Genomic DNA, 25,602 nt, shown 5'->3' with positions numbered 1-25,602 from the left:
GAAAATCTAGTAGAACTCTTCACTCATTGTTACTTTCTTTTATTTTTTGATTTCCTGTATATTCTTGCTTTTTCTGTTTTATATATGAGTGTTAGAATATGTTTGTCTAGTTAAAAAGAAGTCCTGTTGATAATTTGCTTTTATTGGATCTCATTAAATTAATAGATTAACAAGCAAAAATTTTCTTCTTTATGATGTTGAATCTTCCTAGCCGGGAACCTGATACGCTTTTTATTTGTTTCGTTGACTTTTTGGCGATCTGCGGGAGCACTTTTTTCATATAGCCCTTTCCCATTTTTTACTGAGTTATTCTTAGATGTTTTATGTTTTCTGTTCCTGTTGTTAGGAAAGGATCTTTTTCCCCTTTATATTTGTATATGTGAGATTTGTTAACAAAATGTTAATTATGTACATACCCAGCTATGCTAGAGAATTTTCTTACTTTTTAATTGAGGTAAAATTCACACAACAGAAAATTCACCATTTTAAAGTATATGATTCAGTGGCACTGAAAACACCTATAAAGCTGTGTAACCACTTCCTCCATCCAGTTCCAAAACATTTTCATCACCGCGAAGAAAACTTGGTGCCCATTAAGCCGTCATTCCCCATTCCTTTTCTATCCCAGCCACCACCAGTCTACTTTCTGTCTCTGTGGACTTACTTATCCTGGACATTTCTTATAAATGGCATCACACACTATGTGGCTTTTTGTGTCTGGCTTTCCTTAGCAGGGTTCATCCATGTCATAGCACTTATCAGTACTTCGCTCTTTTCAAGGTTGAATAATATTCCATTGTATGATATATCACATTTTGTTTATCCTTTCATCTGTTGACGGGCATTTGGGTGGTTTCATACTCTTTGGCTGTTGTGAATAGTGCTGCTATGAATATGTGTGTATCGTATTTGAGTACCTGTTCTCAACCTTTTGGATATACAGTTGACCTGTGAACAACACAGGGGTCAGGGGTGCCAATTATGTGCAGCTGAAAATCCAAGTATAACTTGTAGTTGACTGTCTGTATCTGAGCTTCCGTATCTGCAGTTCTGCATCTTTGGATTTGACCAGTCGTGAATTGTGTAGTACTGTAGTATTTACTACTGAAAAAAATCTGTATAAGCGGACCGTGTAGCCCAAACCCGCCAACTGTATATCTAGGAGTGAAATTGCTGGATCATATGGTAATTCTATCTTAAACTCTTTGAGAAACTGCCACACTGTTTTCCACAGTGCATAGCTGCACCATTTTACATTCCCACCAGCAGCGTATTGAGGGGTCTGCTTTCTCCACATCCTCACCAGCACTTGTTATTTTTACTTCTTTTTAAAAGATACATGTACTTTAAAAGATTAGTGTCTACATGTCAATCCCAATCTCCCAATTCATGCCCCCACCCGCCCCCACCCCCCACTGCTTTCCCCCGTTGGTGTCCATACGTTTGTTCTCTACATCTGTGTCTATTTCTGCCTTGCATACTGGTTCATCTGTACCATTTTTCTAGACTCCACATATATGCATTAATATAAGGTATTTGTTTTTCTTACTTACTTCACTCTGTATGACAGTCTTTAGGTCCATCCACGTCTCTACAAATGACCCAATTTCGTTCCTTTTTATGGCTGAGTAATATTCCATTGTATATATGTGTCACATCTTCTTTATCCATTCATCTGTCGGTGGGCATTTAGGTTGCTTCCATGACCTGGCTATTGTAAATAGTGCTGCAGTGCACATTGGGGTGCATGTGTCTTTTTGAATTATGGTTTTCTCTGGGTACATGCCCGGTAGTGGGATTGCTGGGTCACATGGTGATTCTATTTTTAGTTTTTTAAGGAACCTCCATACTGTTTACCATAGTGGCTGTATCAATTTACATTCCTTATAAACATAGGATTTTCCAGAATTCTTTTTGTTTGGAGTAGTTTTTTTGTTGATTCTCTCTCTCTCTTTTTTTTTTTAAGGTATAGAATTATATTATCTGCAGATAGCGATAACTTCTTCCTTTTCAGCTCTATGCTTCTAATTTTTCTTTTTTTTGGGGGGGGGCGCTAATTGCATTGCTGTTACCTCCAAGACATGGTTAAATAATCATGGTGGTGGTGAAAATCCTTGTTGTGTACCTTACTTGAATGGGAATGAAGCATCATTCTGTGGATTTACCGTGGTTATTTCACCATACTCACACTATGAAACCTTTAGGTGTTTCCAATTATTCACCACTCTTAGTGGCGCTGTGAGGAGCGCTTTAACAAAAATCCTTTCTATACTTGACATGATTTCCTTTGGATGAATTTCAAAGACTTGCTACACATAGCCAAATGGTTAGGGTAAATTTTTAGAATAGGTTGCTTTTTATTAACATTCTAAGGAGTAGACTGACATTGCTAGAGTCTACTTACACTTTTACATGCAAAAGTGGAGATGTCCTTGCTCATTTCCTGTCTCCCTGCATTAATAGCAAGCAGGGGGAGAAAGTGATTGGGAGCCACAGAGGGATGATTTTAGCTTTTCTGAAATGGGTTTAGGTTGTAAAGGCCTGTGGATGCCAAGTGAGCGGCTCTTCAAGTTTTTAGAATTTGACAGGCACCCTTGAGCGTGGTGATAGCACACGAGGTTAAATGAGTCACGCTCACCTGTGATAATCTGGTTGGGGCAGGAGCTGCAGCACATTGCAGCTGATGATCAGACAGGGCCTCGGCAGCCAGATGAGAGTTGTATGTGTGTTTCTTCAAGATGAGTTGTCCTGCTGAAAAAGCTCATTGGGTGCTAGTGTAGAGGATCGATTCTGTTACTAAGCTCACAGCTCTGGAAACCGGCTGAGACAGATATGTGCTGTCTGAGTCAGCAGTCATTGCCAAAATGTTGGTCTCTAGAAGCTGTAGGCGCTCTAATGCCATTTTTACTGAACAGTTTATCCCATATCTTGGGCCTTTCTTTTTAATACTTCAGTTGTGGCCTGGAATCTCAGTGTCTGGATAAAATTTAGCCTAGTGATTGCTATTCCTTTAAGATTGTCACTGGAATCTTTTCCCATATATTTAAATGTTTTTGAGATTAGAGGGTCTTCCTGTATTGCAGATTCTGAACATAGTTTGCTAGAGTTCATGATTATTACTCTTTCTGTGTACTTTAGTTTCAGATGCTTCATCAAGATGAATCAAATAAAAGAGAGAAGATCAAAACAAAGGGAGTTGACTTTGAAGATGACCTGAGAGATGAAGTAGAAGATGCTGTCCAGAAAGTTTGCAATGCAACTGGATGTTCAGTTAGTATTTGTCACGCAGTAACAGTGGTTTATAGACAGGCATTGCTGTGCCTAGTTTATCTGCTAGTTTTGTGGCATCACTCTAGCATGCTGACAGCTGATGGGCCAAAATAGGCCCATGATATTTGTAGTTTAATTAGCTTATGTGATACAGTTTAATGAGAGATGTTCATTCATTTCTCTCTTGTTTGCTAGACTTTATCCAATACTGTTCAAAATCCTAAGGAAGTATGTGGGTTTATTATTTTCTGACTAGTGCGGTTTTATAAGAATTCATTTTATTAAATGGTTATTTCAGGTGATTAACCTTACTGAAAATTAAGACATTTTCTAAATGGAGGGTCTTGAAACCTTGCCTCAATGACATCCTTTTGTTTATTTTTAGAATAGGTTGCTTTTTATTAACATTCTAAGGAATAGACTGCACATTGCTTGAGTCCACTTACACTTTTACCTGCAAAAGTTTATAAAATTGTTTGTCAGATTATTGATGTAGAGATAGGTAGAAAAGTATACCCAGAGTCTTGATGTGTTCCTTTGTTTCTTTCATAGGATTTTAATTTGATAGTCCAGAACCTGGAAGCTGAAAATTATAATATTGAATCTGCGATAATTGCCATGCTCCAGATGAACCAGGGGAAAAGAAATAGTAAGTCCATGATTGATATTTATAAGGTTTCAAAATGATTATGTGGGTGATTTTCCAAATACTTATTTTTAATCAAGTGACAGGTAATAATTATATTGTTATTTATTCATTCAGCAGCTTTATATATGACAGGTGTTTTTTTACTAGGTGCCAGCCCTGTGTCAGAGAGAGTATAGTCTGGGGTGGGGAGGGGCTTGGTGGAGAGAGATAAGTAAATTGGTATAATAAGACATAATGAAGTGTGGGTACAGGCTGCTAGGGGAATGCATGAAAAGGCCACCTAGCTCAGTTTTGGAGGAATGGAAAATGTCAGGGAAGACTTTAGCCTTTTAGAAATAAGATCCCGTTATAATACCAAAATGATCATTGAAATGGAATGGAGAGAAAAATTATTTTTCTAATGGAAATATTTAAATTACTGGCACCTGTCAACTGGTGATAATTCAGAATTTCTTTTTGCTTGAACTGAGTTTAATTCTGTGATTCAGAGGAAGGAAAAAAGTTGTTAACAATGAACTGTTTTCTCAAGTTATTTATTTTAAATGATTTCAATATTTATTGCCAGACATTATGTGCCACATACTGTTCCTGGCATTATAGTTTTCTGATTGGGTATTTTATTATCCTCCTTACATATTTGCTATGCCTTCTTAGAAAGCTGTAAGTAACTTGGTCTTTGTGATTCTAAAATAACGCTATGCAGTGTCTGTGCTATCCCATATGGTATGTACTTGACATGTGGCTAAGTGAGACTGACTGAGGAACTAAGTTTAAAATTTTATTTAACTTTATTTAATTTTAATTTAAATAGCTACGTGTGGCTTGTAGCTACTGTATTGGAGAGCACAGCTTTAGATCTTGTTTCCTTTCTGGTTTTGGAGTACAAATGAAAGATTTCCCCCTAAAAATTCATGTTAAAAAGTGGTTTAATCTAACAAAATAAAGCACTCAGCTGGTAGGAAGCTGATGATAAGACTGGTGGTCAACAGGTTATTTTAAAATTTATCTTCCGATTTTTACCAATTATTTTTTCCTTATGTTCCCCACTGTATTGACTTGATATTAGAATTTTGCCTCAAGGAAACTTGCTTTCCAAATGCCAGTGATCTAGGGACCCGGGTAATTTCGGAGTCATTTAACAATAATCGCATTGTGTAACTATCTTAGGTTTTCAATTTAACAAAATATCTTTCTTCGGAAGATGCAGAGGAGAACCTTGAGTCCAGTGGCCGAGTGCTGAAGCAGTGTGACCCTTTATGGGAGGAGGGTGGCAGTGGCACCAGAATCTTTGGAAATCAGGGCTTAAATGAAGGCAGAACTGAAAACGATAAGTCTCGGGCCAGCCCTAGCGAAGAAAACAAAGCAAATAAAAATCACCTCCCCAAGGTAGGAAGCTGGGGCTGCACGGGCAAACGGTGGGCTGCTGCAACTCGGTGGCGTGGAGGGAACTTGGAGCTCAGTTTAGTGTGTGATTTTCTCTTGATCTATGAAAGTGGTTACTGTAGGAAATACAGGGAGTGCATGAGGGTATATCATGAAGTGGAAGGAAGACCTCACTTGTCCTGCCTGGGCTTTGCAGTGATGGCTAGAAGGAAGTATACCGTGAATTCATACTCATACACGCGGATCGGCTCCATTTCCCGCCTAACATTGCTGCGTGTGTGGGTGCTTTCCGTGCTAACCCAGGTGATTGAATCCCATTTTTTTGTAAATACCATCACCTTCAGTGAACATCTTTGTGTATAAGTCTTAGTATTTTGCATTATTTGCTTGGCTAGAATTCCAGAAATGGAATTAACAGGTTAAAGGGCATGGATATTTGAATCTTTTTAAGGTCTTTTGGTAAATTGTCAAATGCTTCCCCAAAGGGTTGTACTGCTCCCTTCCCAACCCCACTCCCACGAGTAGTATAAGACACCATTAATTTTACTGAATTTGGAACTTATCGTAAAGACTTTCACCAGGAAATTCTGAGCTCAAAATGCAATGTAATGTAAAAGGTCACAGGCAGAGGCTAAGATGCGATAAGCTTCTGAGGATTTTGTTAGGATCCCCTGGGGCAATAAATTATGTACAGGAAGGCATCCTGTGGCATGTTTGAGTGTTACCTCCTGCTGGACTAGGGTTAATGTTTCTTTAGGTCATTTTGAATTGGTTTATGAGGAGAATGGAATTGATTTCGTTTGCTAGCTCAGCAAGAGGGTATAAATTTAAACGTAAATTTGAGCAGTAATGGGAAATGAATCATTTTTGGTCTGTTAGGTGGGTTTTCTCTGTTCTCGTTGAAAGGCAGTTTGTACCCTTTGCATCTGTCAGCCCTGCATTTCCCGTCCACTGGTGCAGCCTGTGTCCCCGTGCAGGCGACTCAGGTGGCAGTCTTCTATTTCAGGTCACGAACAAACAGAGGCGAGAACAGCAGCGACTAGAGAAGAAGAAACGACAGGAGGAGAGGCACCGTCACAAAGCCCTGGAGAGCAGGAGTAGCCACAGGGACAACAACAGAAGTGAAGCAGACGCGAGCACCCAGGTCACCTTGGTGAAGACTTTCGCGGCTCTCAACATCTGACTCTGGCCTCCTGGGAGTTGTGAGAAGGGAATGGAAAACGGAGGGCCGTGTGCCAGGCTTTCCAGCGAGGCCATCCTTTTACAAAACGAAACTCAACCCACAGAATCACACACTGAGTTAGTTTTCTTCAAGCTGCCTCCTTTTTTGTTCAGTTTTGTCAGTGATGTGTCTTATTTAATGAAAGTGCAGTGAAGCCATTCATGTTCCGTAATTAAAATATCGACTTTTAGGGGTGGATAGTTAGGTCAAAAAAACCCTTTTTAAGTGTGGTTTTATTTGCCCTGAAAATCAGAGTTCGGTGACCCCGGGATCTTTCCTTAACACTCGGGGTTTCACTGTAATTGTTCATGAAGTAGTTTAGATTAATTGCTAGAAATTCAGAATGACAAGTTTCCTTTGTTTCTCTTTCATTTTCAAACAGACATTCATATGCAGGATAGTTTATAAATGATGTCCAACTCAGGTACATGTTTAGAATTAACTTTCTTCTAATGCAAGTTAATCAGAAAATAATTCAGGAAGTGTTTTCCCAAAGTAATAGGATGTGAAGGTTGTGGCCTGTAGTCAGGGTGGAAATTAAACAGCTGTGTTTCTCTTCTTCCTGATTCTGATGCTCAGATGGGATGCAGGTGCTGTTGGTTCGTTTGCACTCAAGCCGTACGATAAATAGGCCAGACTGTTAATTAGGCCTGGGCTTTGCTGGAAAATCTGTAGTGTTGCTGAGTAGTTTGTACTTGTTTCTTGACAACGAGAAGACAGTGTATCATCAGTGCTTATGATACAGTTCTGGGATTCTGATAGCGTGGAGCGCAGAAGCCATAGTTGTAAAGGCAGAAGTCAAGGGAGTCCTGAGATTTTGCTCAGGAAGAAGTCTGAAGAGGTAATTGATTGGGGGGGGGGGGTGGGGGGTGTCTGGAAGGATTTCTAAGGCTTTTCACGTTCACATTTTAAGTAAGTAACCGTCTTTTCTTCCTTACTATTCTGGATTTAGAAAGATGCCTTCAGAGAGATAAAAGGTAACTTGACCCTTTGCTGAATTTTCTTAGTATTGTGAAAATGAAATCCCATAAAACGCTGCACTTAACTTCTTTTTAGTTAAGCCCTGTTTGGGGATTTTGCTGTTCAAAACACTCTCCAGCACCCTCCAGAAGTTGTCAGTGACTTAGGTTAGACTAGCAGGGCAGAGAACTTACTTTGGCTGAGGCCTTCAGATGACTCCACAGTGCTGAAACAGATTTGGGCGGTGGAGAGATTGCATTCCTCAAACCGAATTAGGTGAAGGTGAACTTTAAAACGAATGTATGAAGCGGCCAATCTTGGACTCTCTTTGCCTTTTGGGGACCTAATATTTGGAGAAATAATATATGCTGAATCAAAAGGTAAATTATTAGTTACCTCCCCCATCTCAGATTTCAAAATTATCAGAGTTCCGAGGCAAAGGGAAAAACTGTAAAAAGGTTTTGACACGTATGGACACATCATCGTGTGGGCTGGCCTTGGATTCATTGGATTGCCTTTATCAGCAGGTGATTTGCCTTCTGTGGTTTTGGTGATGTATTTTAATTTTTTGTTTGTTTGACTTCGGTGACTTTTTGTGGTTGGAGCATCGGTAGTCTCCTGGAGGCGCTCCCGGAACACCCTGGTACAGTACATCGTGACATGCGGCAGATTTAGAAACTGCACAGCATTTTTTCTTTGCACATTGCGGAGTCCTGAGTTAGAGCCTCTAGTACTCAGTCCAGACAAGTGAGGGGTCTCCGTTGTCTCACTGTCTCCAAGGGAGTGAGGTCCAGTGCTTCAGGATCTGTTCTCTTGGCTTTTAACTCTGGGCACGTTCCTGACTCTGGCTGAGCGTTTCTGAGCGAGCACTCTTTCTTGTCTGTCTTGTACTGTGAGAGTACAGGAGACCAGATCCCCTCAGAAAGACTGATTGCGTACCAGAAATTCAGCAGAATTAGGAGTCAGAAATAGCTTGAGGGAGACCCATTGTCAGAAGTAGTAGGATCGCTTTATTTACTTGGTTAATGAAGGTGGCCTTGGGCCCTATTGGGTTTTTGTTTTTTCCTGTTGGGTTTTAGAAGTTGCTGAAAAGTTGCTAAAGAATACTGGGCACATTTATTTATAAATTACCTAATTCTGATCATAGGCTTCGGCATTTCTTGGGTAAAATAACAGTGGTTTTAAAAACTAATCAAATGGCTTCAGTAGTTTTCTTTTATTACCATGTCATAGTTTTCTAGTTATAATTGGTCTGTGTTTAGTGTGTTAATTATTAGGAATGGGGAACATGTATCCAACTTTAGTGATAACTTCTAGCTAAGGGTTTAAATTTAGCCTTCACTGCCTCAGTCCCACCAAAGCATGAGGTAGATGGAATCCATGTAGTACTTGGTTGCCTTGGTAGGCACTTGAGAACTACTTTATTGGCAGCCAAAATGGAGGCCCAGCATGTTTAGTCCTGGGATGACTGGTCAGTGACGGTTACCAGGTGTAGTTACTCAGGTGAACTGCATAGTAGGAGGCGACTCTTTCTTAACCTCTGTGGCTGTTAGAGGTTTGTTATGTGCGATTGTCTCGGTAGCTTTGGTCAGGAGAAGGGGGATGAGGCTGTGGTCCATAGCTGCTTACTAGTCTTATAAACTGTATATAAAGGTTTTATGGATTTTAAAAAAAGATTTTTTTAAAGGTCAAAATACAAAATAAAATTTTAGTAGCATCAGCTTTGTACTAGAGAGGTAGATGTATTGAAACAACATAGAATCGCAACTTCTGAATTAATATAGTTGCCACCAGGAGATGTTAGAGAAAGAATGTATATGTATATTTAATTTTTCAATAATAGGAAATATGCTTTCAGGAGTGAAGTCTGGTTGAAGAATTGTGGCAGAAAGAAGAATCTTAAGTGTTAGTTGAGCTTGTCTATAGTTTCTTTTATAAGCTCTGAAAACACTTCCCTACCTATTGTGATTCTGAGGGCTTGTGAAGTGGGAGCTCCATTGTGGGGCAGCTAGAGTGGGCCTTTGTGTAGGTCATTTCTCATGGTGCTGCCTGCTTCCCTGGGGAGCTTTGACGGTTCGAAATGATACTGTCCTGGGGTGGGGGGAGGGCCATGCTGAGGGGGGAGAGCTGCTCCCATGTTAAACAGGTAGATATCAGATGGACTTGGCATTGAACTGTGCTCGTAGTGAGTCCCTGTCATCCGTGTGCAGTTTCTCTCATTCTGAGAAACTGGACTGCCTGGGTTTTATCGTGTCCACATAGAATGCTGTCAGTTTTACCTCTGTGAGACGTTCAACTCGAATGTGCAGTCAGTTGAAGGAAACTTGGGTTCCTAGTCAGAGCTGACTAACTCTCACCCTGACCAGAAGGGTCTGTGTGGATGGGGTGACAGTGGAGCTTTGTAGTTTCAATGTCACATCTGTGGCCCTCCCTGACTCCCATTTTGGGTGGATGCGTAGCTCTTCACCTTTTTTTACCTCAAGGCTCTATCTATAGCAAACCTTTAGACTCAGAGTCTGATGCAGTTTTTGTGTTTTGACATTTCATTATTCACTGTTTTGTTCATCTCAGCCTTCAGAACAGGCGCTGCTCGAACTCTGGGGCCTTCCGACGGTTGTTCTGAGGTGATTTAATAAGGGCGCTTTCTACAAGGTGTGTTTTCCTGACTCAAAAGCAAATTGTATTTTTCCATTGATGTTGTTAAGTTGAAGATCTCGACGGCATACGTAAACGATAGCAGATCTTCTGCTGTCACATGCGAGAGGGGGAGTGGATAATTGGATTGAAGTGGAGACACTGAGCACCCGGCGCGAAGTGCATTGCACAGTACGGAACTCAGAAGGTGCGCACAGGGCCCGGCTCCGGGGAGGAGCTGGGCCTCGTTGACTGCTGGGCTGCGTCTGTCCAAGGTAACGTTCCCTGTAAAAACCTCAGGCTCTTAACCATCTCCTCTGAGGAATTACCTTCTAGAGCCTCGCTCTCCTAGTTCAGACTACTTTGTAGCTTGATTAAAGCGTTTAGCATTCTCGCAAAGTTACCTGAGAAGGGGCTGGTACCGGTAGAGAACAATTTCTGTAAGAGCGCGGACTTGTGCGTGGTGACTGTGGTTTAAGCAGGGCACGCCCCCGGTCCCGGAACTACCCCTGCTCGCTGTGCTGTGGCCCCGGAAGGTAATGGCCGCTGGGCGAGACCTCGGTGGTCTGCCCCTCATCCTCCGCATCTCGACATCCAGCAGCTCACTGTTGCCAGCCATCTGTGGTAGTTGTTTGAGCACAGTCACAGACCTCAGCCTGTGGTTTGATCCCCTGGCAGGTCCCTCAACCAGAACTTGAGGAATGCGGGTGTGGGCTCCTCTCATGGTTCATCTTCCTTGGGGAGAAGGGCCCTCGGCCTCCCTGGCTACCCTTCCAGCGTCCGCCACCAGCACCGAGCTCCGTGAGAAGAAGAAAAGAGCCAGGGGTCGGACATCAAACCTCCGTGTTCCTCTTGCTGATGTAGAAGCGCTGGTGGGTGTTAATCCCCTTTATGAAGGAGGGCAGGTGGGTCTGTGGAGAACACAGGGGCCTTCACAGGCTCAGCCACCTTCTCTTTTTTTCTAATTGCACTATACTTGTCCTCACTGCAGTCCGAAGATATTTAAGACCTCTGTGGGGTCATGATCCATAGACTTAGCAAGTCTTGCCTTATCTGTGGAGCTGGACGGGGGGAATGTGACCATTGTCTGATGTCCATAGTTCATTTCCTCCAGGATGTTTCTTTCCTCAGATTGTGTTACTCTGAACCATTTTATTTTTTATTTACCAAAGTACTGTACTTGGCTATTTGCAGTGTTTTCAAAACCAAATGTTTCTTTTTTTGTGTTTTTAATCTTCAATACTTGGTGCAATAGAAGCTGCAAAGATGTGCCACTTTATCTATGAAATGGAGTTTTGTATACCAATAAATTCTAGTTTAAAGAGAAAGTTTCAAGTTGTTTTTGTCACTGTCTGGCCGCCGTTTGCATGAGACAGAGAGCATGCTGGGAAATATCCTCCTTAGAGACCTTGGCACGGAAGATGTGCACGTTCTTCCAGTGTATGCTCGTCTGGGGTCTCACTGAGCTTAAGCAGCTGATTGTAGCTTCCGTCCAGGGGAGTATGGCCGCCGCACACACTGGCAGGGCCATCCCTCAGATTTCTGCCTGGTATCTAAGAACGTCTATGATAGTTCGTAGTTGTCTAAATACAGAGCAGCTGTCTTTTGGCTTCCACCTTGGGGTTTCTCTAGAACTCGGGGGCTTGGTTTGATCCCATTCCAGGAGGGAGCATCTTCCCCCAGGTGCACGTGGGCAGCGGTGACTGCACGGACTCACCTGGAAGAGGTCCTCGGGAGGGGGAAGGGCGGCCACAGAAAACCAGAGGGAGGGGACCCTTTGGCCCGTGCAGCAGGGCGCTGCTCGCACGGGGCTCCAGGGCTCCAGGGCCAGTCACAGGTCAAGATTGCTGCCATCTCACCAGCCTCGCCGCGGCCTCATGATTTTGGCCTCGAGGCTCCTGCTCGCTCTTGGTCTATGTTTGTGCTCATCAAGCAGCCTTTGAATTGTTTCTGCAGGATCTTGGCACTGAACAGTGTCCGGTACCACCCTGGGTGGAAGAATTCTCCAGCTACTGGCAAGGCCGACCCCCCTTGGGCACTGTCCTCCCTGTGTGATTTTTGCCTCATTCCGTGACCAAGAGACTTCTGGGTGCACAAATGCTATCCAGTTCCTGAGCCCACGAGGCCCAGACTCTGGACTCTGTTAACCCAACTGAGAATCTTTCTGAAAGATCCGCTAGGACCAGAGTGCTGTCCCGATGTAAGTGTCCCCTCCCCCCGTTGGAAGACTTCCGTGGCCTCCTTAATTCCATTCCGCAGTGGTTCAGCTGGGGCCGGGGGCCGTGGGGCTTCCTGGCTGGGTCTCGGTGACCTGTGAGATTGGATGAGTCTGTAAGGGCGGAAGTGTCCTCAGGCCACATAGGGGATAATTAGAGAACACAGTTTATTATTTACATTTTCCTCCAGGCTATAGCCTTGCTTACTCTGGGTGAGTGACAAGTTATGGTGCCAAAGATTGAGATACCATAAGAGGGAAAGTGGCAGCTCCCGTGTCCCCTCTTGTTAACTGCTTATGGTTGTCTAGGAGAAAACAGGGTTGAAACCCCCAGGTTTAAAGTTACCTGTTTGCCAGATGCACAGAAAGTGCATGTTGGCCTTGAGATACAACCAAAATTTGTCATCAAATGCTCTGCTCCAATATGATTTTGACTGGACTGCTGGACAGGGTGGGCCCTCAGACCATAGTGATGCAGCGATTTAGAACTTTCTGGGTTGAACAGGATCAAGAACGATCTTGCTGATTCATGGATTCTGGCTTGGCAGAAGGAAAAATTCTCCGCCTTGGAGAAGCTTGTCTGAATTTCCCTATGATAGAGGGATTTAGATATCTCAAGATGCTCAGTTTTTGTTCAATTTATTCACCAATCCAAACATCCAAGAATCCATCCATCATTTACTGAACCTGTGCTGTGTTGGAGTCTATTTCTGGGCATTGAATCAGATATGGACCTTGTCCTCGGAAACCTTTCAGCCCAGCAGTGAAAGCGGATATGTTAACTATGACCCAAGAGAGCACAGGCCATAAAAGGAGGTACTGATAGGAGGGCTGTGAGTTCAGAAGGGAAATCAAGGAAGGCTCTGTGGAGGAAGTGACATTTAGACGAGGCATGAAAGGGAAGATAGGAGGTGGAAATAGGAAGCTAAGATATTTGGGCCTGAAGGACCAGCATAAGCAAACCCCTCCAGTGGGAGAGTAGGATGTCCCACGTGTTTGGGACAGTTTATTAAGGGTAGACAATTCGTTTGGAGAAGGACTGGGAACTCCTTTCTTCAAACACTTGTCGCATGCCTTTTGCTACTGGAAGACTAATGCTGTGCATACTGAATGAATTCCAAAGATCAGAAATACCTGGTTCCTCCTGACCTCTTCTTACAGTGTCACGAGTCAGCCTGTATGTGCATTTTGACCTTGGAACACATCACAGGTAACAGCCCTCCAGGAAGAGTGCTATGTACCGTCTCTCCAGCCAATTTTACCTCATTGCCTCTGTGGGACAACAGATCAGGGCACTGAAGGTTAATGATTTCCAAACACTTGTCCATTTAAGATAAATGTTTTAAGATAAATGGCACTCAGAGTAGTGGGCCAAGGGGCTATTCAAATAAATTAGTATAGTATTTATCATGTGTATAATCGCAATTATCATGTATCTGTGGATTCAATTAAGCAGATATTTATTTAGCATCCACCATGTGATGGATTCAATAGGGGAGACAAAAATGCAAAGTGACCTAGCACAGATGGAGCATCTATGATGCCCCAGGCACTTTGAATAAGTTATCTCATTTAAACCTTAAAACCACCCAGTGAGGCTGATGGTCCCATCCCAGTTTTACACATAAGGAAATAAATAATGGGTCCAAGATCACAGAATTGAACCCAGGGCAGTCTGCCTTCCCCATATAGGAACCCAAAACAAGAGCCCAAATAGCTGGGGTAAGTATCCCTAAGAAAAGTATAAACACATTGCTTGGCTGTTCAGAGGAGGGTGAAATCTTCTCCAGGTGGAAAAGCACATGGGAAAGGTGGCATTTGAGATGTGCCTCAAAGCACATGGGTGTGAATGTGGTGATAAGGAGCCTGTGAGAGGGAGGCTTCCGGGTTGAAGGAAGCTATTGCACAGAGGTGTGAAGACAGGTGGGCATGTTCCGGCAGTGGCGAGGAGCATAGAGAAATATATATGGCGGGAAAAGCAGATGATACCAAGCTTGAATGCCAGGGCTTGGTGGACAATGGGGAGCCACTGATGGTTCAGGGGCAGAAGAGTGATATGATGGAAACCAATCTCTGGGAAAATGAAGCTGGCATTGTGGACAGGATGGAGGCTGGATGGAGAACGGAGGGCTGAAGAACCTTAGGTCCTGAGAGCCTGATCTTGGCTCTATTATGACACTCACCAGTGTAGAGTAATTGCTGTTGTCTGTCTATAGGTTGGCCACGTCAGATTTAGCTCTGTCTCCAGGTTTCAGCAAGGGGCCAGGAGCATGGTTTGTATGAAAGTGTACTGAGGGAAAGAATGGAATTTAATACAGTATTCAGTTCTCCAGCAGTGACGCTGCGAAGAACCCTAAAGAAGTGGACGAATGTCCATGAAATAATAATTGGACTTAACTCTGGAATTCCAACGTGATTTGATTTCTAATCGCTTACTCAGCAAGTTATTTAATTGAACACTTGGTTCATAGCTTTTGTTAGGGGCCAAGTGGGAACAAAAGCAAAAACCATCCAAATCCTATCATCAAAATCGGAGACGCAAGCTATGAAACATTCAGGTAACAAAGTCCCCTCCCCAGGCTTGATTCAGTCCCCATGCCTCATTCAGCCATTCATTCATTCACTCATTCATTCATTTGATAAATTAATAAACAGAAAGCATTTAGAACAGTGCCTGGTGAATGCCGAATGCTTAATAAATGTTAGGTATTTTTTGTTATTATGACTATCATTCATTCATTTATGGGATGCTTATAATGTGCTAGGCATTATTTTGTGTACATCCACACATGCTAATTTATTAAAACCTCGCTACAATCAACCTACCAGGGAAATGTCATTGTTCTATTTCACAAGTGCAGACACTGAGGCTGTCTGTGGCCATATATCAGTGCTTTCAGTGTGCACACGAGTCACCTGGGGGTCTTGTTAACTCGGCCATCTGGGGTCAGGTCCAAGATTCTGCATTTCTAATAAGCTCCCTGAGCAGCGGGGTCTAGAACAGATGCACCACTGCTAACCGGCAGAGCAGAGGGCTCTACCTGGAAGCTCCGACATCAAGTTCAGGGCTCTCCTTTCCTTTTTTCAGCCTTTTCCACCAAGTCTGCACTGGAAATCAAGCGTATGTACTGTACACACACACAAACAGGATTTAGACGGAATCATTCTTGCATTCACCAAATATTTGTTGATTCTTCAAAAAACAGACTGCACCGAGGCTTGTTCTTAAGTTCCAGTTTTCACCCTGTCAGATGGTTAAGCAATTGTAACCTCACAAGGTACTCCTTCCATCGCTGCCTTGAATCCGTAACGCCCAGAGCACCACCTCTCTCCATCTCCCCCAGGTCAGTTCCTTCTTCCTGTGTTTCTCGTGTATGCAGTCGTACCATCATTCTAAGATGTCTGTAAGGACTTATTGATTATTTCTCAGCATATGATTACTGAAAGTGCGAAGCGGCCGGTTTCACTAGCCCAGAAGCATACTTTGCCCCCATGATGAAGGGAAATTCAGGCTTAAGCCAAATTTGTTCCCACCTGTTAGCCTGAACAAAATGGACAACAGAGGGTGCCTCAGGACCACTCTTCCCAACAAACACTGGGCTCTCTTCCCCACCCACACACACTGTGCTTTACGACCTGGTCTCCCGGTGATTATTCGCCAAGGATTTGAGTCAAGTCACAGCAACAAAGCGCGCACATCTGCCCCCCATGTTTTGTTTGTTTGTGTTTGTTTTCCTAGCACAGAACTTCTTCACCTTTTAAAATGTATGATGATCATCGATTTGATGGCTTCAGGCTCCTTCCTGCCCTCAAAGTCCTGAAAGTTGCACACGTTCCATGAAATGGACAAAGGGAGGGGATGTTTATTACCTGGCCGCTGAGAGCGTTGCCTGTGCGATGCTTTTTTACATGCTTTATCTCATTGAATAGTCTCATCCCAATCCTGGAAGATTTTATCAGCATATTATAGATAGAGGAGATATATCTATATTTAGGAGTAGAATCTGCTGAAGTTCATTGCTTCCCAGATAGGCTGCATTCCATTTGATGGGAATCCTTTGGTGCTTTAAATTGGCTCCAGAGTTGGCCCTAGGGTGTTGGATGTTGAAACCTTTCCTCTTCCCCTCCCTGTATCAGGAGCCTGACCTGGCCTGGGCATCCTCACAGCTGACCTTCCCTGGGCACCCTGGGCTGTCCAAGATGACAACCAGAGGGGTAGAGTGTCAGTGACTGATACCCACTCATGAAGAAATGAAGGCACACTGGTATGGGAGTGAGGACACCCCTTCAGGTAGAACTTTCCCTCTCTGAGCCCCGAATGCCCATCTGTCAAGGGAGGGCTTCGAAAAAGGTGATTTGAGAGCTTCTTTTCACTTTGAGCCAGTCTTCTAATGGGAGGGATTTGAAGCCTGATGACATGGTGGGGACAATATTTTTAGGTTGGCATTTTGCGTGCTTCTCACATTATGCCATATGGCCAGAAACATTCCTTCTAGAGAGTGCCATTATTATCTTGGATAAGATGGTGGAATGTTAGAAAAAGAGAATCACAGAAACTCACTGTAATGGGAAATTAAAAGGACAGAATGTCAGAGCTGTGCACAGGGGCCACCCATGTCAGACCCACGCTGTGTCCCAGCACTTAGCACGTTGTTGGCACATGGTGGGTGCTCAAGAAACGAACGAATGAATGAAACTGCAGACTAATTAAGCCCTACAATGATAGAATCTGAGGATCAGTATTGGAATTATGGGAAAATATCATTCACATATTCGGAAGAGGGAACTGAGATCCCAGGGGGTGGGTTATAGAATCTTCTGGGTGCTAAAGGGCCCCCGGGCATGGCTCTTCCTCATCTGGGAGCTCTCAGGGAGGGATGGGTTTGCAGGAAAGGAATTTTCCAGAGGGAGGGGCTCTGGTGCCAACGTTCCGGAGGTCTGGGGCTCCAGCAGCTGGAGGGCAGGGGGCCGCAGGAAAGAAGCGGAGCACAGCCTTAGCAGGGCGGGGTAGGTCCGGTGCACAGCTTGTTGGGGTAACGGGCGTATTTGCGGTCGTAGGTGCCCAGGTTGTCGTGAAAGCAGAGAGCAGCCCTCTTGTCACACTCGCAGGTCTGTTGCTGGCAGGTGGTTCTGCCAGCTGGATGGGACGAGGTGAGTCAGGGCCTGGGCGCCTCGGTCCTGCCACTCTCAGACATGCAGGGGACTGCTCTGTGGTCCCTGTTCTCAGCCCCATTCTGCTGGAAGCCCATTCTCATGGGGGATGTTCCAGGGATGGGTGAGAGAAAGGGCAGAGTCCCGGAGGGCCTGCTGGGGCCCAGGATGCTGGGAAGCCTGGAAGTTTGTTCTCCTGTCCTTTCCCAAGCCCACTCCACTGCCCTTAGCCCTTTCCCCCATGGGGAGACCATCTGGTTCACTAACTGTCGTCCGCCCCAGCCCAGGGAGAGTGCATTTCCAGGCAACTCCTTCTCCCATGTAATGCGTTACTGACAGTGAGGCAGCTGTCAGCCTGAGAGGAAAGCTGGGAAGCTTACAGCAGCTCAACCCCAGATGGCCTCGGCGTGCCCCAGAGGGACTGAAACTGGGGCCCGCTCGGCCGTGCCTGTCTCCCTCAGAGCGGACGAAGCCCATTTTCCTAGCATTAACTTTAGGGCTCCCCCCCCACACGTGGCCACACCCTGCCTGGGGAGCAGAGCTGACGTCAGCTCTGCAGGCACCAGGGGCCCCAAAGTCTCCTCTTCCCTCCACTGCCTCTGTCTGCCCTGACTGGCTCTGGCTCCTTTTTGTCCCCGTGAAGACATCCCCCAGCTCAGAAATATCCAGGTTCCTCACTGTGCTTTGCAAAGGTCAGCCTCGTTCCCCATCCGGGTTCTGCTCTCACCTGCTCTTTCAGCAGCAGTCAGAGTTGGAAGGGGCTTAACAGCCACGTCAGCTCCTTTGGGGGGTTCTTACCAGAAGCTGGATTAAGCCAGGGAACTGAGTGATTGTCTCCCTTTTGTAGATGAGGAAGTAGAGGCTTTTGAGGGGTTACGTCACTTGCCCAAAGACATACAATGGGTAGGTGACTCCCTGACCCGGTGTCCCTTTTCACCTAACACCTCTCCTCACTCATCCTCTCAGTGCCGTCCCTGACAGGTGGCTTCCTAGCCTTGCATGAATCCTCAGGGATGGGGAGCTTACTACCTGTCAAAGCTGCCTTGCTGGGAACAGGCATCTCTGAGCCAAATCTGCCTCCCGTGGTTCTGGTTCTTGTTCTGCCCCTCCCCCGGGACAGATCTTAGAGATCTGAGCTGAGTCTTCTCTGACCCTCCTAGACCCTCCTGCTGTGCCCCACGCTGGGCCTGCCCTCCTTCCAGGCTGCTCCTGGCTTTGCGGCAGGAAGAAGGTTTGGTTCTCTGATCTGAGCTCCCTCCACGGGGCTGGGCTGCGTGGAGCCCTCCGCACTCTGACTCGGGGCAGGCTGCTTCCCCAGGCCGGGGACCAGAGGAAAGCTACTTGGTCCAAGTGGGCACTGGGCCTGGCAAGGATGAGCACTGGTGCACTCAGCCTTTGGGAGCAGGGTCTGCTGTCCCAAATCCAAGCTCCAGCTCTCTCTGTCTGGGGCTCTGCCCTCAAGGCTCTGTCCTGGGAACCTTGCCTCTAGCTGCCACCCAGGCCCTGGGGAGGGCTGTGTGGGTACAGCTGCTCTGGGGCTCAGCTCTACCCCCTTTGGCTCCTCTCCCCAGAGGCTGGAGCTGGGAAGGCTCTGGCTGGGGAAAGTGCCTGGGGTCAGGGCAGGAGCTGATGGGTCATGTGCTCTCTAGGCTGGGTGCCACAGGAGCATCTGGGTGGATGGACAGGTCTCTCCCCACTTCCGTGATGATGGAAGATCCCACGCCCGCCCCAGCCCAGGTGGCCAGGCTCAAGGGGCTCCATCACGAGAGGGTTCCTAGCTGAAGCTCTCCCCCAACCTGGTGTCTGGGGGAGTCTAGGGCTGTTCACTTACCACAGAAGATGCCGTGCCTGCTGGCAGAGAAAAGATACGTTTCCAACATGGGTTCACAGCCCAGCTTCTCCAGACTCCCATAGCAGCAGTCATGGGCGTGGCAGCACCTGTAAGGGTCATGGTTGGCTTGGAGGGGCCTGTGAGCCAGGCTGGGCAGAACCAGGGGCTGCCTGGGGGGCTCAGTGCCCAAAGGGGCTCAAAGTGGAGGTCGGCCCCAACTTTCTAGGTGCCCCCAGCCCCTCCCTCCTCCCAGGATGCTCCCCCGGCCTCTCCATCCTCCAGCGAGGTGCTCTACCTGCTGGGCCACCTGCTCACCAGTCTGTCTGGTCCACTGGCCCGTGGGAGCCGCCGAAACCACAGTGGCAACCATAGTCAATGTACTGCAGCGCAGGCTGCCCCTTCATTCTCTCAGTCATCACCCCGAACTGGACCAGGTTCCCGACAGCCAGGGCCACTGCTGGGAGGGAGGGTGGAGGAGGTCAGCTCCCTCAGGGCCCCACCCTCTGCAGCCAGCTGCCCCTGATGTGCCCCCAAACCTGAGTCCAGACATCTCTCCGATTGTCTAGGTGACCTCACCTCCCTAAGCACCTCATTCCCAATACTAACAATGCTAAGCAGTAATAATATCCCCATGACATCATCGCACCTTGATCCCCTAGTCCTCACCCGCGTCGTGTCAGCACACGTGACCCCCCTACCCCCCACTCCGCTCTCCTTCCACCATCTCCCAGAATACCACCCACTCATCCTCCGGGGTCCCAACCCTTCCTGATCACCTCCCCAGGTGTCAGCCCCATCCCCGCAGGAACTCTGTCCCTGTCAAGTCCCATCAGATGTCACTGGATAAGCTTCCAAACCACCTGGACTTCCCCAAATTCCTCTAGGTCCTGATGATGCAGCAGTGGGGGGCTGCTGACCCGGGCAGGTTAGAGCCAAAAATGGAAACTTAAGTGAGGGATGGAGCGGGGGTGGCAGGAGCTCGTGTGCTGTCTGGGATCCCTGCCAGCCCCTCTCCCCCGCCCCACCGGGCCCTCCGGGCTGCTGTCTTCCCCTCTCCCCCCTCTCCACTGACTAGTGATGGCTCCGGAAGAACTGGCCTCCTCAGGATGTCCAATCACACCCTCCTCAGGGCCCAGCTCAGGGGCCTCCAGGGAGTTGGGGATTCCTAGCTGGGGCAGGGGAGGGGTAAAGGCAGGAAGGTTACTTACCCATGAGGCAAAGTAAGGTCAGAAGAGGGGGAAGCTTCATTCTGCTGGGAGGGGAGGGGTGCAGGGAGTAGAGAAGCTGGGCTGAAGGAGAAGGAAGTCAGCAGGCGTGCCTCTGATCTCAAGGCCTCTCCGCATTAGTTAAATACCAGGGTCCTGTCCACTCCCCCTCATTAACCCCTGAATGCCCAGTGACGTAATGATACTTCCTGGTCTGACACTTTGGCCAAGTCTCCAGGGGAGGGGCCAGCCTGGGGCCTGTGGGCTCTGCTTCCAGGCAGTTTGGGGAAGGTGGGGGTCGATCTGTGGGCTTTCTTCTCTCCGCCCTTCCCCTCCCCTCCTCCTTTCCCCAAATCACCGTGCTTGGTCCCACCTAGGCGCTCTTCATTCTTGGTGTCTTTTTCTCATTCCCATTTCACTGATGCAGCCTAGAGAGGCTGAGAAACTTAAGTTCTCAGCTCCCTTGGCCAGGGAGCACCAAGGGCAAGTCTGTCCTGTTTCCATGACGCTAGCTACTTCAGCATGGCCCCGACTCCCCTTCCTGCCCCTCAACCAGCCCCTGTGTCACCCAGACGGAGAGTGGTGATGGCAACTTGACTCCATAACAGGGGGCCACTTGTCCAAGAACCTAGAATGCAAAGCCTGGGCGCTCAGCCAGCTGGGCTTAGGGTTTTTTCTTTATTGTTCTTTCCTGGGCAGGCTCCTGCTTGTTTGACAGGTAGCGAAAATACTCCCAGTTAAGAATTCTGTCTCCCCAAACCCTCGAGTAGTGGTGGAGCATGGCTGCCATAGAAACAGGCTCCATCTGACTCAGCTGGAAAACCCACATTCCGGCATGAACTGGAAACTTCCATCCTTTTGATGTCATCTTAGGGCCTGGGTCGGGGAGACAGTAGCCTCCTGGTCCAACTTGGCCCCCAGAGAGAGCTGCTGTCCCCATCGTCGGGTCAGAACACTGAGGCCGGGCTTCAAAGCTTGGCTGGAGGTTCGTGGGATGGAGGAGAGGACTCGGCTCTGTCGTGATCAGAAATGTCGAGGTCCCACAAAATGCAAGACCAATTTATGATAAAAACCCTCCATGCATAAAAAGCATGCATAGAGGGAACTTACCTCAACATAATAAAGGCCAGATATGACAAACCCACAGCCAATATCGTTCTCAATGGTGAAAAACTGAAACCATTTCCACTAAGATCAGGAACAAGACAAGGTTGCCCACTCTCACCAGTATTATTCAACATTGTTTTGGAGGTTTTAGCCACAGCAATCAGAGAAGAAAAAGAAATAAAAAGAATCCAAATCAGAAAAGAAGAAGTAAAGCTGTCACTGTTTGCAGATGACATGATACTATACACAGAGAATCCTAAAGATGCTACCAGAAAACTACTAGAGCTAATCAATGAATTTGGTAAAGTTGCAGGATACAAAATTAATGCACAGAAATCTCTGGCATTCCTATACACTAATGATGAAAAATCTGAAAGAGAAAGTAAGGAAACACTCCCATTTACCATTGCAACAGAAAGAATAAAATATCTAGGACTAAACCTACCTAAGGAGACAAAAGACCTGTATGCAGAAAACTATAAGACACTGATGAAAGAAATTAATGATGATACAAACAGATGGAGAGGTATACCATATTCTTGGATTGGAAGAATCAACATTGTGAAAATGACTATACTACCCAAAGCAGGATAATCTGTCTATTGGTGTAAGTGGGGTGTTAAAGTCTCTCTCTATTATTGTGTTACTGTCGATTTCTCCTTTTATGGCTGTTAGCATTTGCCTTATGTATTGAGGTGCTCCTATGTTGGGTGCATATATATTTATAATTGTTATATCTTCTTCTTGGATTGATCCGTTGATCATTATGTAGTGTCCTTCCTTATCTCTTGTAACAGTCTTTATTTTAAAGTCTATTTTATCTGATATGAGTATTGCTACTCCAGCTTTCTTGTGATTTCCATTTGCATGGAATATCTTTTTCCATCCCCTCACTTTCAGTCTGTATGTGTCCCTAGGTCTGAAGTAGGTCTCCTGTAGACAGCATATATAAGGGTCTTGTTTTTGTATCCATTCAGGCAGTCTGTGTCTCTTGGTTGGCGCATTTAATCCATTTACATTCAAGGTGGTTATTGATATGTATATTCCTATTACCATTTTCTTGATCGATTTGGGTTTCTTTTTATGGGTCTTTTTCTTCTCTTGTGTTTCCCACTTAGACAAGTTCCTTTAGCATTTGTTGTAAAGCTGGTTTGGTGGTGCTGAATTCTCGTAGCTTTGTAAAGCTTTTGATTTCTCCATCGAATCTGAATGAGATCCTTGCTGTGTACAGTAATCTTGGTTGTAGGTTTTTCCCTTTCATCACTTTAAATATGTCCTGCCACTCCCTTCTGGCTTGCAGAGTTTCTGCTGAAAGAGCAGCTGTTAACCTTCTGGGGATTCCCTTGTATGTTATTTGTTGTTTTTCCCTTGCTGCTTTTAATATTTTTTCTTTGTATTTAATTTTTTGATAGTTTGATTAATATGTGTCTTGGCGTGTTTCTCTTAGGGTTTATCCTGTATGAGACTCTCTGCACTTCCTGGACTTGATTAACTATCTCCTTTCCCATGTTAGGGAAGTTTTCGACTATAATCTCTTCAAATATTTTCTCAGACACTTTTTTTTCTCTTCTTCTGGGACCCCTATAATTTGAATGTTGTGCATTTAATGTTGTCCCAGAGGTCTCTGAGACTGTCCTCAATTCTTTTCATTCTTTTTTCTGCTCCCTGAAAGTTATTTCTACCACTTTCCCTTCCAGCTCAATTATCTGTTTTTCTGCCTCAGTTATTCTGCTATTCATTCCTTCTAGGGTTTTTTTTTTTTTTTTTTTTTTTTTTTTTTTTTTTTGCGGTACGCGGGCCTCTCACTGTTGTGGCCTCTCCCGTTGTGGAGCACAGGCTCCGGACACGCAGGCTCAGCGGCCATGGCTCACGGGCCCAGCCACTCCGCGGCATGTGGGATCCTCCCGGACCGGGGCACGAACCCGCGTCCCCTGCATCGGCAGGCAGACTCTCAACCACTGCGCCACCAGGGAAGCCCATCTAGAGTATTTTTAATTTCAGTTATTGTGTTGTTCATCACTGTTTGTTTGCTCTTTAGTTCTTCTAGATCCTTGTTGAATGTTTCTTTTATTTTCTCCATTCTATTTCTGAGATTTTGGATAATCTTTACTATCATTACTTGGAATTCTTTTTCAGGTAGGTTGCCTATTTCATGTTCATTTATTTGGTCTTGTAAGTTTTTACCTTGCTCCTTTGTCTGTAACATTTTTTTTTTTTGATGGGTGGAACTGTATTCCTGTCTTACTGGTTGTTTGGCCTGAGGCTTCCAGCACTAGAGTTTGCAGGCAGCTGGATAGAGCTGGGTCTTGGTGCTGAGGTGAGGACGTCTGGGAGGCCTCATTCTGATGAATATTCCCTGGGGTCTGAGGTTCTCTGTTAGTCCAGCGGTTTGGACTTGGAGCTCCCACCACAGGAGCTTGAGCCTGACCTCTGGCCTGGGAACTAAGATCCCACGAGCCGTGTGGCAAGGAAAAAAAAAAAAAAAAAAAAAAAACAGCAATACAATAACAAAGAATGAAAAACAAAATAAAATTAGAAAGATAAAAAATATAATTGAAACAACTGCAATAAGGTAAAATAAAACCACAACAGAAAAAAAAAAAAAAAAAAAGCCTTGACCATGGGGCGTGGAGTTTAGGCGGGGCAGGAACTTAGGCAGGGGTGGGGTTTAGGGTGAGGTGGGACCTAGGCCGGTCGAGGGGTGATGTTCAGGCGTGGGGCAGGGCCTGGGCCCTGCTTAGCACCTGTGCAGAAGGGGAGAGGCCGCACCTCCAAAGGAGGGCCTCCGGAGTGTGGAGTTCCGGAGTTGGGAGCTAAGGCCCTGGGTGACGGGGTGTGGGTGGAGTTTAGACTCAGCGCACTGGAGGGGGTCTCCCAGTGTAGAGGTGGGCCCTGGCGGGGGGGGGGGGTGTAGGGGCGGGGTTTGGGCTCTGCGCTGGCAAGAGGGAGGCTCCAAGGGCAGAGGATTAGGCCTGGGAGCCCAATAGGCTCCCTAGTGCCAAAGTGCACAGGGAAAGCGCTGGCCACCTTCCCTTCCGTTGCTCCGCCCCCCCACCCCCGCACGGTCCACCCCCAGGGTCTCCCCGTACCCGCTGGACCCCTAGCCATGAGTGGGTCCAAGTGGGTGTAGGAACTCCTCCCCTCCTCCAGCCACCCCTCAGGGGTGCCGATCCTGGAGGTCCAGCCTTTACTTTTGCTCCCCCTTCCCTCCCTCCCACTCCCTCAGGACCCGCGCGGCTGGAGGGGGCCTTGGTGGGCAGAGGATCAGGCCCGGGATCTCAGCAGGCTCCCCGGGGCCCAAGTAGGCAGGGGAAACCTGGCCACGCTCCCGTTTGATCCTCTGCCCTCCCAGTTTCCCGCTTCGCGCCTGAGATCCCTTCCCCTCCCCCGCGCCGCCCCTGAGGGGTGCCAGTCCTCTCCTGCCTCCACTTCTCCTTCTCCCTCCCTCCCCCCCGCGCTCACATCATACCAGGTCGCTGGGGGTTCCTCCTGACCCCTTAGGTGTCCGTGGTCCCCCACCGGTGCCTGGTAGGTACCCTCGCTGTGCAGAGACGCGAATTCCACGTCCTCCTAGTATGCCATCTTGACTCCGCCCTGAGCTCTTCTAGTTCATGAGTCATCCAGTTTCCTTTCACCAAATTCCTTTCTGACTTTGGTTAACCAGAGTAGGTTTCTGTAACCGTTCAATGTGCTTGCAAACAAAAACCTTTATTTCATATAGAAATTGGCACCAGAAAGAAGGTTGTAAGCAATAGGCCCTGGGATAGGTTAACGGGCACAGACGGGGCCATGATTTTCGAACGCCAGCTGCCCATGGTACCCATAGTCATTAAACAGCCACCTGCTCACAAGGGCAAAGCTTGGCGTGCTGGGTGCTTGCTGACATACAACAACTTAAGAGGGATGAGGAATAGAAAGACCTCATGACGGGCTGATTGTTTTGATGGCATTTGGTTAAAGAGGGAGGTATTTATC

General features: G+C 46.4%; 2 protein-coding genes across 7 annotated transcripts in view; one reads left to right on the top strand and one right to left on the bottom strand.

The window, feature by feature from the left end:
• The window catches only part of OTUD3 (OTU deubiquitinase 3), a 29,462-nt gene extending 18,015 nt beyond the window's left edge, over positions 1-11,447 (top strand). The window contains exons 5-8 of the mRNA XM_027109922.1: positions 3,139-3,270; positions 3,823-3,919; positions 5,121-5,305; positions 6,309-11,447. Coding sequence (XP_026965723.1) covers positions 3,139-3,270; positions 3,823-3,919; positions 5,121-5,305; positions 6,309-6,485 — 591 coding nt within the window. The 3' untranslated portion in view covers positions 6,486-11,447. The remainder of the gene's footprint in view (positions 1-3,138; positions 3,271-3,822; positions 3,920-5,120; positions 5,306-6,308) is intronic.
• Positions 5,332-25,215, bottom strand: PLA2G2E (phospholipase A2 group IIE). Of its 6 annotated transcripts, none has more exons than XM_027109928.1 (5): positions 20,524-21,680; positions 19,631-19,772; positions 19,316-19,422; positions 14,517-14,623; positions 5,332-6,341 (listed from the first exon to the last, which is right to left on the bottom strand). In XM_027109928.1, exons 1-4 carry the CDS (start codon positions 20,561-20,563, stop codon positions 14,544-14,546), a joined length of 369 nt encoding a protein of 122 aa, XP_026965729.1. In that variant the 5' UTR covers positions 20,564-21,680; the 3' UTR covers positions 5,332-6,341; positions 14,517-14,543. The 6 variants fall into 6 exon arrangements, with proteins under 6 accessions (XP_026965729.1, XP_026965728.1, XP_026965724.1 ...); XM_027109927.1 differs by lacking the exon at positions 5,332-6,341 and adding an exon at positions 13,468-13,605; XM_027109923.1 differs by lacking the exons at positions 5,332-6,341; positions 14,517-14,623 and adding exons at positions 15,069-17,470; positions 25,097-25,215 and having other exon boundaries at positions 20,524-20,604.
• Positions 25,216-25,602: the final 387 nt, after the last annotated feature.

The sequence above is a fragment of the Aethalodelphis obliquidens genome, unplaced genomic scaffold, assembly GCF_003676395.1.
Source record: "Aethalodelphis obliquidens isolate GAN/ISIS:26980383/991018 unplaced genomic scaffold, ASM367639v1 scaffold9, whole genome shotgun sequence".
In the NCBI taxonomy this organism is placed as follows: domain Eukaryota; kingdom Metazoa; phylum Chordata; class Mammalia; order Artiodactyla; family Delphinidae; genus Aethalodelphis; species Aethalodelphis obliquidens.
Note: the sequence above shows the minus strand (reverse complement) of the source record. Positions and strands in the feature narration are given on the sequence as shown.

Coding starts and splice junctions, on each gene's coding strand:
- PLA2G2E (XM_027109923.1), bottom strand. CDS start 20,563: ATGAAGCTTCCCCCTCTTCTGACCTTACTTTGCCTCATGG. Junction 19,423..19,630: donor CCAGTGGACCAGACAGACTG/GTGAGCAGGTGG, acceptor TGACCCTTACAG/GTGCTGCCACGCCCATGACT. Junction 17,471..19,315: donor CAGGCACGGCATCTTCTGTG/GTAAGTGAACAG, acceptor CGTCCCATCCAG/CTGGCAGAACCACCTGCCAG.